The following is a 12150-nucleotide window of genomic DNA, read 5'->3' as shown; positions in this document are numbered from 1 at the left end:
AAATTAAGATTAAGCATTGTATGTTGTGACTTGTAGTTTGAGGATTACATGAGGGTGGCTGATCATTTTTTGCTATTTTATTCAAATTGCAGTGGGCACTAGAAGGTATCCCTGAACAAGAACTGAACTCAAGACTAGTCAGTCAAGTACTTTACCTGCTTCCTTCCTCCCACGTCCTCTTCCTTTTGCCTGGACTATTACAATTTCCGTTTCTTCCTCAGTCATTTCAGAGATTTTCTGCAGAAAAAGCTTTTCTAGAGCTTCTGCCATTAAGACTATGTCATCCCCTGGCTGGATTAATGATAGATAAAATAAATTAGGCCTGGTACACACTTTCGAAGCAAGTATGAGATTGTAACCTAGAAAATTAATGCCACATTTAGGATTTTGCTTTGTCTTTTTCTCCCTTTAATATTGAGTTTAGTCATAACCAAGATTGAAAATGCAACAAAACCATTCCAGTACAGACATCATACATCTTCCACCCGCCCACCCAATCTTGCACTCTAATACAGCGACCCCCAAACTTTTGAGGATCATGCCCCCCCCCAACCCTGCCCGTCCCCACCCCCCGCACTGGGGCTGGAAGTGGGGACGTAATGTGGGGGAGACACGGACAGCGAAAAGGGGACTTAGGCTGGGGCCGCAGCTGGGGCAGGAGCAGAGCCACAGCTGGGCTGCGATGGGGGCTGGCATCCAGGCCCGCGGCCAGGTGTGGCTCCACTCCTGACCTTACCCCAAGCCTCAGCCATGGGTTGGAATGGAGCTGCAGCCAGGCACACACACGGGGCTGGGAACCAGGGATGCAGCTAGGGACTGGACCAGAGCAGAGCTGGGGACAGTTAGGGGCTGGCTGGCACACTCTCTCTGCCCCCATGGGGGCTGGCCCATGCCCCCCCCAAGACTGTCATCCACACACCTTAGGGAGGACGCCCCACACTTTGGGCACCCTCTGCTCTAATGTTTCCGGATCCCATCCAAGTGGTTCCTCTCACGTTTCTTTTTTAAATGTTTACATTACAAGTAGTAGTAGTATTTATATTATCATTGTATCCAAAGGCTTATGGCCCTACTATGCTGGATGCTGAACAGAAAAGAGATACATTATCCTTGCACTGAAGGGCTTACATTCTAAAGACAGCACAAACAGATGATGGGTAGAGAGATGTGAATACAACATACAGACAAATGAGCATGGTGAAGAACACCTTTGTTGCTACACTGTAACTTGTTTTTTCAGCTGGAGACAGAAATAGAGAGTGGGAAAAGAAAGGAAGCGGAATAATCCCAGTTTGTCACCTGCTAGTGCTATGATCAGCAGGCTGCATTTTGTAGGCATCATGGCAGGTGTGTGTTAAGGAGGGAACTGAAGGAAAATATGGCAATGGCTCTTTGGATTTTATCAGGAAATTTTACCCACTCATAAGTGGAATTATGGAAGAATGCAAAGAACTGCTTAAGGAAGAAGCTGACTGGTGGGCAGCAAAGGCTGGGAATTCCGGCAGAGAGAAGGAAGGGGTCAATATGCTGATAAAATTACTAGATTAGTTTGGTATGGGTAGGGCTAAATTAGGAACATCCTTAAAGATGAAGACAAGAAACTTGTATCTCATGCACAAGTAAAGAAGGTGTCAATGTGAGGAATCAGCAAGAGCTGATATGGTCAGAGCAACAAGCCAAGATGATCACTGTACCAGCAGCATTCTGAATAGACCTCATGGGAGCAGTCAGCAGCAGTTAAGGGCAGAAGAGGGGAGACTACAGTTGTCAAGACATGAATGACGAGGGCTTGGGTGAAGGTTTTGGCTGTGTGGACAGAGGTCATATTTTAAAGATGTGCAAGAAAACAGCAATATATAAAAAAAGAACTGAATTCATGGGCAGAATGTATAATAAGCCAGGGAGGCTCTACCTCCCCCAGGCTGGGAGGCAGCAACGTTTTTGCTTTATTATGCCCCATGCAGGTTCCAGGGTGGCCGAGGAGGCACATACCCACCTCCTCAGCCGCTCTGGAACTTGCATGGAGCACATCACAAGTCATCTTCCAACACGCTTTTCCCCTGGGTGGGTTGGGTCCAGGGTGGGGGGAAGTGTGTGTGTGTGTGTGAGAGAGAGAGAGACACCAGGGGCTAGCCTCCGCAGAGGGGGGGCTCCACCCAACACCCATGACTGAATGTGTGGGTCCAGTGACAGGGCAGAGTCACAACCTAACACCCAGGGTATGGGCCTGAGTGACTGGGAGGAAGGGGGAACGTGGAGGGCTTGAGAGGAAAGATCAAGAGCTGAGTTTTGGCCATGTTAAGGTTAAGATGATGACTGGACTTTCATAAAGAAATGTCAGAAAAACAGTCTGAGATACTAGACTGGATGAAAGGAGACAGTATATCAGTGGAGAGATTGAGGGAGAAAAAGAGAAAGCCCTCGGATGAAGCCTTGAGGGACAACAGCAGAAGAAACTACTAAACAAGCAGTCAGAGGAAAAAAGAACCATGAGAAGACAGAATCATGAAAAGCCAATGAAGGGCAAAATTTCAAGACGTAAGGAGTGGTTGATGGTGTCTAAAACTGCCGAGAGGTCAAGGAGGATAAAGATAGAGTACAGAAACTGAGTTTTAACTACGGAAACATCATTAGAGACTTTAGCGTGCAATTTCAGTGCAGAGGGCAGAAGCCAGTTTGGAGGGTCAAGAACAGAACTGGAAGAAAAACTCCAAACAGCAGTTGCAGATAGAATGTTTCATGAGCTTGGCGATGAAGGTGAGAAGAAAGACTGGACCATGGTCTAAGGGGAAGATAGGGAGGCCTAAACATGCTTACACTGTAAGGGAAAAGGTATGTGATGAAAGAGGATAAGAGTGAGAAAAGGGAGAGAGCAGATATAAAGGAGGTTAGAAGACAAGAGGGGATCGGGCACTTGGGCAGGAAGAGAAGAGGAGGCAGGAAGCCTTGGTGCCAATGATGGGGGAGGAGGAAGAGAAGTGTACTAAGGGCAAGAGGAGGAAGGGAAGTATACTAAGGGCAAGAGGAGGAAGGGAAGTATAGTGTAGTGGGGAGGATCACACCAGATCTTTGAACAAATGAACAAAATCCTGTGTGGGTCACACAGCTTCTTCGCTGCCTATGGAACCTACAAGTTAATAACTCACTCTAAGGAAGTTTCTCTTAACACTTAGTCCCAGATCCTGTTCATGCCTCCTTGTTCTTAAGGCTGTTACCTTCTCCAACAGTTTGGTGGTCTCCATCTTCTCTCTACCTCATAGTTTCACAACTCAGCCATGTCCCCTATTTCAGTTTTAGAAGCATAAATCAATTCTTTTTCTGACCTACCCTCAATTATTAACACCCCACTCCCTGCCACCCTAGAGATCCTTGCTGCTCTCTGTATCTTTTTCAGTTCCTTGATATCCCTCCCGTAAAATGGTATACAGAACAGTGCACACTGTGCAAGGCAAAATCTCATAGTGCCATAGTAAAAACACAACTGGGCATAAAAGGATTCATTGCACCATTCTACTTCTCATCTCATTCCTACCACCAAGCATGTAGCCTCACCCCCAGCAGTCTCCGGCCTCTTACCATAGATATTTAAATGCCAATATCCACTATTAACTCATCTGAGAGAATATCAGGAAGATAGGTCTGACTTGTCTTTTCATTGCATAAAGGCAAGAGGGGGCCTAAACTGCTATCAAATTATTAGTATTCACAGTTCTCAAGAAACCGTCTGTTAATCTGGATTCAGTTACATTTAAGGACTGTTATAAGAAGTAACATCTGAACCAACCACATGCAGTTCTGAAGTGGTGCAATGATTACAGGACATTCCCTTGGCAGGCTCAAAGTCATATACCTTATTGTAGATGTAACAATTTGTAAACATTGTATTAAAGTCCTGGATACATTCTTGAGCATTCCAGTAGTAGTTATTCTCCAAACGTTTCCTTATTGTTCCCATGTCCATAGGAGTTTTAATAATCTTATAATAATCCTGTGGAAATCAGAAAAAGAAATATCAGTTTAGAACCTGGAAAAATCCAACAATGCTGGCACATAAAGTGCATATTTACAGGTACTACAATAGGATAAATGCAAAGCTTTGATAAGCTTTTTCATGGCTCTTACTTCTAATCACTGAACTTTACCGATTACTCTAACCCAGGGACGCTCAACCTATGACCCATAGGCCATACATGGCCCGCTAGATTTCATAAGGCCCATGGCCTGCATCAGCACAATATACTAATGGCTGATTCATTAGTGTTTTGTCATGATATTTACATAATTTTAGTTTACACAAGGAAGTATGTAGAATCTGTTCGGCCCACACAAGGTTGTGCATAGGTTTATGTGGCCCTCCTGTGATATAAGGTTGGGCACCACAGCTCTAACCAAACCCCTGGGGAGCTTTCACATGAAAGCTATATTCTCAGAACTCCTATCTATCACAGAGTGCTTGCCTCAGCCACCACCAAACACTTTACAGTAACTTAGGCTGATGTAAATCATCTTGGGTTGATCTGTTTGTGCATAAAATGGTCTTTGGTCAACGTAAGCGCTCCATTACGGTGATGCAGTAAAACCACCTCCCTAAATTGCACTGAGCCATGGTCGATCTACTGAGGTTGACAGTGAGTGTAGATGCTGCATGATATATGTCACAGACTCAGACTTCAAGGTCAGAAGGAATGATCATGATCATCTAGTCTGACCTCCTGCACATTGCAGGCCACAGAACCTTACCCATCCACTACTGAAATAAACCACAAACCTCTGGCTGAGTTACTGAAGTCCTCAAATGATGGTTTTAAGACTTCAAATTACAGAGAATTCACTATTTACACTAGTTTAAACCTGCATGTGACCCATGCAGCAGAGGAAGGCGAAAACTCCCAGGGTCTCTGCCAGTCTGACCTGGGGGAAAATTCCTTCCTGACCCAAAATATGGCAATCAGTTAGACCCTAAGCATGAATGACCAGGCAAATACCTGGGAAAGAATTCTCTGTAGTAGCTCAGAGCCCTCCTCATCTAATGTCCCATCTCCAGCCACTGGGGATTTTTGCTTCTGGCAGTCACAGATGGGCCACATGCAGTCCCATTATCCCATCCCCTCCGTAAACTTATCAAGCTCAGTCTTCAAGTCAGTTAGGCTTTTGCCCCCACTGCTTCCCTTGGAAGGCTGTTCCAGAACTTAACTCCTCTATGGTTAGAAACCTTCACCTAATGTCGAGCTTAGACTTGCTGATGGCCAGTTTACATCCATTCCTTTTTGTGTTGACACTGGTGCTAAAATAACTCCTCTCTCCCCCTGGTATTTATCCCTCTGATGTATTTATAGAGAGCAATCATATCTCCTCTCAGCCTTCTTTTGGTTAGGCTAAACAAGGCAAGCTCTTCAAGTCTCCTCGCATAGGTAGGTTTTCGACCCTCCAGCAAGTGTTACACAACGACCAACAGTGACTGCTCTTGGTCACATTTGTGAACTCCACTGCCCAACCATCAAGACCAGAAGACACTCCCCTACCCTTTAAAATCTCCACATATTTTTTAAATGCCAGGGATCCTAGAAATCCGTTTGCCACCGAAAAATGTGGCATTTTTATGGAGAATCTTTAGTTTTTACATTTTTAAAAGCGTATACTATGGAACCCTGATTGTCCAATCTAATTGTGACCGGGGCCAGAGTAACGGAATTTTTGATTATCCAATCAGAAGAACGGGCGGGGCTTAGTCTGTCCGCCCAAAAATTGTAAATATATCAATAAAACCTGTTCAACTGATACCTATATATATTATGGCTAAGGAAACTGAAGTTCAGCATTTCATTTTAATTACAGAAAACCCCCAAGTCTTTATGTTTTTATCATCAGAGAATTTTAAGTTATCACAGAAAACTAGGATCCCTGCTGATAGCCAACCTCGGTAAGCACATCTAGAAGCTCTCCTTTGTTGTGTGCAACTCCCCAACCAACCATGCTGGCTCCGTAGACAGGAGGTATTGGACCCACAGGGCCAGAGGGGAGAAGAGGCTGTACAGACACAGCTATGGATGAAGCCACAGAAAGGTAGACAGGTACGAAAAGATTGCACAGCTCATGCAGATGAAGGGGTACAACAGGGATCAGCAGCGGTGATGTGTGAAACAGAAGGAATCATGGAAGGCATACCACAAGGCCAGACCTGTTGCCTTTACACCAAGTTGCATGACATACTTGGCAGAGACCCCCACTAACCACCGGATACCGCTGAGGAGCCCAAGGCAGAGAACCCTGCCTTGAACAGCGAGGAGGAGGACAAGTACTGGGGGGAGAGGGGTCCAGCTATGCCACAAACCAGGACCAGTTTGAGACTCTACCTCAGTTTAGCCAATGTCACCAGCTGAGCACGATGGTGCCTGGACCAACACTGAGATAGCAGGACAAAGGTATTGACTTTCCATTGTTTTACTTGTTCAAGAAGAGGCAGTGGTACAACAGAGTGTGATAGAACCAGGCCAGTTAGGTACAACAGAGTAGTCCTGTTGGGATCTAGGAAGTGGGTGGGCTGAGGTCACCCAGATTGAGACCCGCTGGCAGAGGGTCGTCCTCCCCCTGAGTGACTGGGGTCAGACCTAGGGTCTCGATCTCTGCGAAGATGGAGGGGTTCCATCGGAGGCCCCCTCGAGGAGGGACTCTGGAGGAGAGGTGGTGCTACCCTCCATTGCTGCCACGTCATCCGCAGCTAGCTCCAGTGGGTGGGATTCACCTGGGGGAAAGGCAGAAGGCTCAGTGTCGGTGGCCCCCTTACTGGTCTTTCAGGGGGCCTCCGCATCAGATGGGAAGAGTGGAGCTCGAGCCTTCCGCCTGGCCACTTCACCTGCACTTGGACCCAGCTCTCCATGACATCATCTGTGGGCTGGTGGACAGGGGTTGGGCCGGGGGGCAGGGGCAGTGGTGGGGGGGGGGGGGAGGAGCGGCTCTGTCCGCTGGGCAGCCTGGAGGTCCGGCACCCTGCTGGGGCTCGGATGTCCCATACGCTCCTCTGTGCCATGTCCCTCTCCCATACCCAGCGCACCCTCCTCCACAGGCCCCTCCAGAGTACATGCAGCAGAGGCGGGGCCCACCCGCTCATCTGGGCATGTGGCGGGAGGTGCCCCAGCACATGAGCGGGAGCAGTGGTGGGCTGGGGAGGAGGAGGAGCAGCTCTGTCCACCGGGCAGCCTGGAGGTCCGGCACCCTGCTGGGGCTCGGAGGTCCCAGACGCTCCTCTGTGCCGTGCCAAGGGGCAGTCCCTCCAGATGTGCCCCATCGCCTGGTAGAGGTAGCACTGGACCTGCCCCATAGAGAAATGCACCCGGTATGGGCCCCCTGGTAGGGGACCACAAAGGACCCCTCGAGCGCCTCTCCGTCACATGCCACCGGTGGTGGCTGAAGCTGCACCTGCCGGCGGAACGAGAGAACGTGACGGAGGGCGGGGTTTTTGCAGCCCAGGGAGAGAGGGCTGACTATGGAGAGGGGTTTCCCCAGGGTAGAGGAGCAAGGTAACAGGGCGGCATTAGGGAGGAACGGAGGTCAGGACCAACCGGACACCCAGGTTCTCCAGTGGCTCCAGGGGGACGAACACCTTCCCCCCCCCCCCCCCCCCGCCCCCACCAGGCCCTTCTCCACCTCCTGGGCGGTGGCCTCCGATGCCAGGAAAATGACTACCTTCCTGTACATTTTGGAGGCCACCATGATGGCCGTGGGCCCCAACACCCTAGCCAACGCCCGCACGTAGGTCTCCACATGGGGTGAGGCGGGCACCAGGAGGCAAAGGATGCCGTGCTTCCTGGTCAAGGTGGGGAAGGGGCTCCAAACGCCAGAGATGGTAGCAGAGGCAGCTGCCCGGAGAGATGACGTAGGGGCAGGCAGGGGAGCCGCCACCACCTGGGCGTACGCCCTGGGGGCTGGGAGAGGGGCACCCGCAGAGCGACGCCGCAGCCAGTGGCGGGGCCGCGGCAGAGGGACAGTCCCTACCATGGAGGACCTATCCTTTTTGGCAGGGCCCTTACCCTTCTTTTTGCCCTGGCCTTTCCCGCTGGCTGGGTGGGGGCTCCCCCAGAATCGGAGGGGGTGAGGGACGTGGCAGCAGTGGAGTCCACTCCATTGCCCACCGCTGCTGGTGCCCCAGAGGGGGCGGCAGCAGATGGATCGGCAGTGGCAGTTGAGGTGGGAGCCAGAGGGGGTGATGGGGGGGCAGGTGGAAGACGGGTAGCGGGGTCTGCCCGAGGAGTCCCTCCCACCTTGTCCCCCGCCATAATGAGCAGGGATGGAGGAGAAACACCGGAGGGAGGAGGGGAAAGGGGAAACAGGGTGACCACTCCTCCCCACTAGGCTGCAGGCAGGGGAGGACGACGCCAGAAAGGGGGGGGGGGGGACGGGACTATCAAGCATTTGAGGGGGTTCAGTCTCTAACACAAAATGGGATTCCGGCTCCTCTAGCTGCACTAGGAGATGGGGGGGTTATAACAACATGGGGGGGTGAAGTGATACGAGGGTTCATACTGAAACAGGGGAGGGGCACAAGCACACAGGAGAGAGCATGGGCACACGGAGCAAAGGGCTAGTCAGGGCAGGGGAACTGCGGGGGGGGCGGAGGCAACAGCCAGGCTGGAGGTAGGACAGGGAAACCAACGGGCTAGCTTCAGAGGCTGGGGCATGGTAAACAAGCAAGCAAAACTGCAGAGAGGAAAGAGCAGGGCAGGCGAACAAACTGGAGCTGCTGAGAGGCTGGGGCGAAACGGGGGAGCAAAGGTCTTCAAGGGGAGAGGGGGAGATTGCTGCAAGGAAAGGGGGGTGTCAGTCCAGAGAGGGGCAACATGCGCCCATGTGCGCTTGCAAAAAAAAAAAAGTCAATGGTTGCTGGCTGCCGTTTCAGGCCCAAGTGGTGGCAAAAGGGTGTGGCAAGCCAAGCGAGCAGCTGAGTCCCAGAGGCAGGAGCTGAGACAGATGGTAAGGAGCAGTGGGGCTGACGGAGGGGGCTGCGATGGTGGTGGTGGGACACAGATGGACATGGGGGCAGGCTCCACGCCACACCCCCTATGTCCCACAGACACAGTCAAGACCGCCACCACAAAAGCACAGTTCGAAAGTTACACAGTCCTTGAAGGCGCCCTCCACAGTGATCTGCAGAGGCTCTGCACACTCCCCCAGCAGCAGATGGTCCCCTTCTTCCTCCTCGAGGCTCCAGCAGTTCCCAGGCAGCAACAGCAACTCCAGCAGGCTGTCTGCTGGGCAGGCAGGAAGGACCCCTCTCAGGTGGTGATGGTGATAATATCCACAGCAGCAGTAGCAATGGCTGAGGCTGGAGCCCCTCAATCCTCTCCTCTGGGGAGTGGGCGAGTAGGCTCCCCCAAGGGGCTGCAGCAGGAGCAGCAGCAACCGGGGGTGGGGGGGTGGTCCTGCATAAAATCATAGAATATCAGGGTTGGAAGGGACCTCAGGAGGTCATCCAACGAGACATGGAGCCATTGATCACTACCCGTTGAGCCTGACAATCTAGCCAGCTTTCTATCCACCTTCTAGTCCATTCATCCAGCCCATACTTCTTTAACTTGCTGGCAAGAATACTGTGGGAGACCATGTCAAAAGCTTTGCTAAAGTCAAGGAATAACATGTCCACTGCTTTTCCCTCATCCACAAAGCCAATTATCTCGTCATAGAAGGCAATTAGATTAGTCAGGCATGACTTGCCCTTGGTGAATCCATGCTGACTGTTCCTGATCACTTTCCTCTAAGTGCTTCAGAATTGATTCCTTGAGGACCTGCTCCATGGATTTTTCCAGGGACTGAGGTGAGGCTGACTGGCCTGTAGTTCCCCGGATCCTCCTCCTTCCCTTTTTTAAAGATGGGCACTACATTAGCCTTTTTCCAGTCATCCGGGACCTCCCCCGATTGCCATGAGTTTTCAAAGATAATGGACAATGGCTCTGCAATCACATCCGCCAACTCTTTAGCACTCTCGGATGCAGCGTATCCGGCCCCATGGACTTGTGCTCGTCCAGCTTTTCTAAATAGTCCCGAACCACTTCTTCCTCCACAGGGGGCTGGTCACCTCCTTCCCATGCTGTGCTGCCCAGTGCAGTAGTCTGGGAGCTGACCTTGTTCGTGAAGACAGAGGCAAAAAAAGCATTGAGTACATTAGCCTTTTCCACATCCTCTGTCACTAGGTTGCCTCCCTCATTCAGTAAGGGGCCCACACTTTCCTTGACTTTCTTCTTGTTGCTAACATACCTGAAGAAACCCTTCTTGTTACTCTTAACATCTCTTGCTAGCTGCAACTCCAAGTGTGATTTGGCCTTCCTGATTTCACTCCTGCATGCCCGAGCAATATTTTCATACTCCTTCCTGGTCATTTGTCCAATCTTCCACTTCTTGTAAGCTTCTTTTTTGTGTTTAAGATCAGCAAGGATTTCACTGTTAAGCCAAGCTGGTCGCCTGCCATATTTACTATTCTTTCTACACATCGGGATGGTTTGTCCCTGTAACCTCAATAAGGAATTCTTTAAAATACAGCCAGCTCTCCTGGACTCCTTTCCCCGTCATGTTATTCTCCCAGGGGATCCTGCCCATCAGTTCCCTGAGGGAGTCAAGTCTGCTTTTCTGAAGTCCAGGGTCCATATTCTGCTGCTCTCCTTTCTTCCTTGTGTCAGGATCTTGAACTCGACCATCTCATGGTCACTGCCTCCCATCCACTTTTGCTTCCCCTACCAATTCTTCCAGGTAGCAGAGAAGGGGTAGGGGTGGGGGGTCTGGCCCAGCCAGGGAAGTAGCTGCAGCAGAGGCAGCAGCCCCAGCAGCAGGAGCAGCAGCCTCCCACCTCCCTCCAAGGCAGAGGGCTATGGGAGAGTCGTCAAAGGTAGAGCTACTGGCCACTGGAGAAGCAGGTTTCTGTTCCCTGAGTGACCAGAGCAGGGGCTGCACTAGAGCATCCAGGAACCTGCTAGAACCAATTAAGACAGGAAAGCTAATTATGACACCTGGAGCGAATTAAGAACATACTAGAATCAATTATGACAGGCAAACTAATCAGGACACCTGATTTAAAAAGAACCTCCCATCAGTTACTGGAAGGTGTGCAAGGAGCAGGAAGTGAGATGGCATGCTGCTAGAGGACTGAGTACAAGTGTGATCAGGCTTCAGGAGGAAACTCCTGTGGTGAGGATAAAGGTGCTGGGGGGAGGCCATGGAGAAGTAGCCCAAGGAGTTGTAGCTGTCACACAGCTGATACAGAGGACATTGTAGACTGTTGCTATCCACAGGGCACTGGGCGGCCCCGAGTTCTCCCCATCTCCATAACTCCTGATCGGACACAGGAGAAGTTGACCTGGTCTGTGAGAAACACCAGAAGGGAAGGTCTAATTTGGAAAGGGATCTGGCCTGTCCCCGACCCACTAGATAGGACAACAGACACTGTGGAGATTGTTCTCCATTTCCCCCCATGCTGGCCAGTGATGAGGTTAGCTGAGTGAACGGCAGGTTTGAGCCTCTAGCAGAAGCAGCCAAACTGAGGGCTGCCGTGAACCTCTGAGGCGAGCAAATCTGCCAAAAAGTGCAGGACCCACTAAGGCAGAGGAGGAACTTTGTCACAAGAGGTAGAGTTATTTGCTTTTCAGTCCCTGGCAGAGTTAGGCACAGGGTAGGAGCCCATGTGGAGCAGTTTATGTCCATAAGGACATATCTTTTGTATCCTCCTGAGAGGCCTCATGATGGTACTCTGCAATCCTCTCCTAACAATATTTAGGGATGGTAGCCTTACTTCTTCTTCTCATGGTACTCCATGACTACTTCAGAAGGCACTGTTGCAGCCAATGAGCTAGCGGCACATGGGCTTGGGCAATTTTGGGATGCCAGCAGCAGCTGTGCTCTCTGTGCCCGTTTTACCCTCAGGTTGACTGTGCACTGTGTGAAGAAGTACTGATTTTTGTTTGTTTTTAACCTGCTGCCTATTAATTTCATTGGGTGCCCCCGGCTCTTGTGTTAAGTAAAGGAACAAACAACACTTCCATATTCCCTTTCTCCACACCATTCATGATTTTATAAACCTCTATCATATCCCCCCTTAGTCATCTCTTTTCCAAGCTGAAAAGTCCCAGCCTTTTTACTCTCTCCTCATGTGGAAGCTCTTCCATAACC

General features: G+C 50.5%; 1 protein-coding gene across 9 annotated transcripts in view; it reads right to left on the bottom strand.

The window, feature by feature from the left end:
- BRD4 (bromodomain containing 4) overlaps nt 1-12150 on the bottom strand; it is a 251052-nt gene that overhangs the window by 106531 nt on the left and 132371 nt on the right. For all 9 annotated transcript variants that reach the window (XM_048834229.2, XM_048834234.2, XM_048834237.2 and 6 more), the window contains exons 4-5: nt 3851-3988; nt 156-291 (exon numbers count right to left, since the gene is read on the bottom strand). In XM_048834229.2, coding sequence (XP_048690186.2) covers nt 156-291; nt 3851-3988 — 274 coding nt within the window. The remainder of the gene's footprint in view (nt 1-155; nt 292-3850; nt 3989-12150) is intronic.

The sequence above is a fragment of the Caretta caretta genome, chromosome 20, assembly GCF_965140235.1.
Source record: "Caretta caretta isolate rCarCar2 chromosome 20, rCarCar1.hap1, whole genome shotgun sequence".
Classification (NCBI taxonomy): Eukaryota; Metazoa; Chordata; order Testudines; family Cheloniidae; genus Caretta; species Caretta caretta.
Note: the sequence above shows the minus strand (reverse complement) of the source record. Positions and strands in the feature narration are given on the sequence as shown.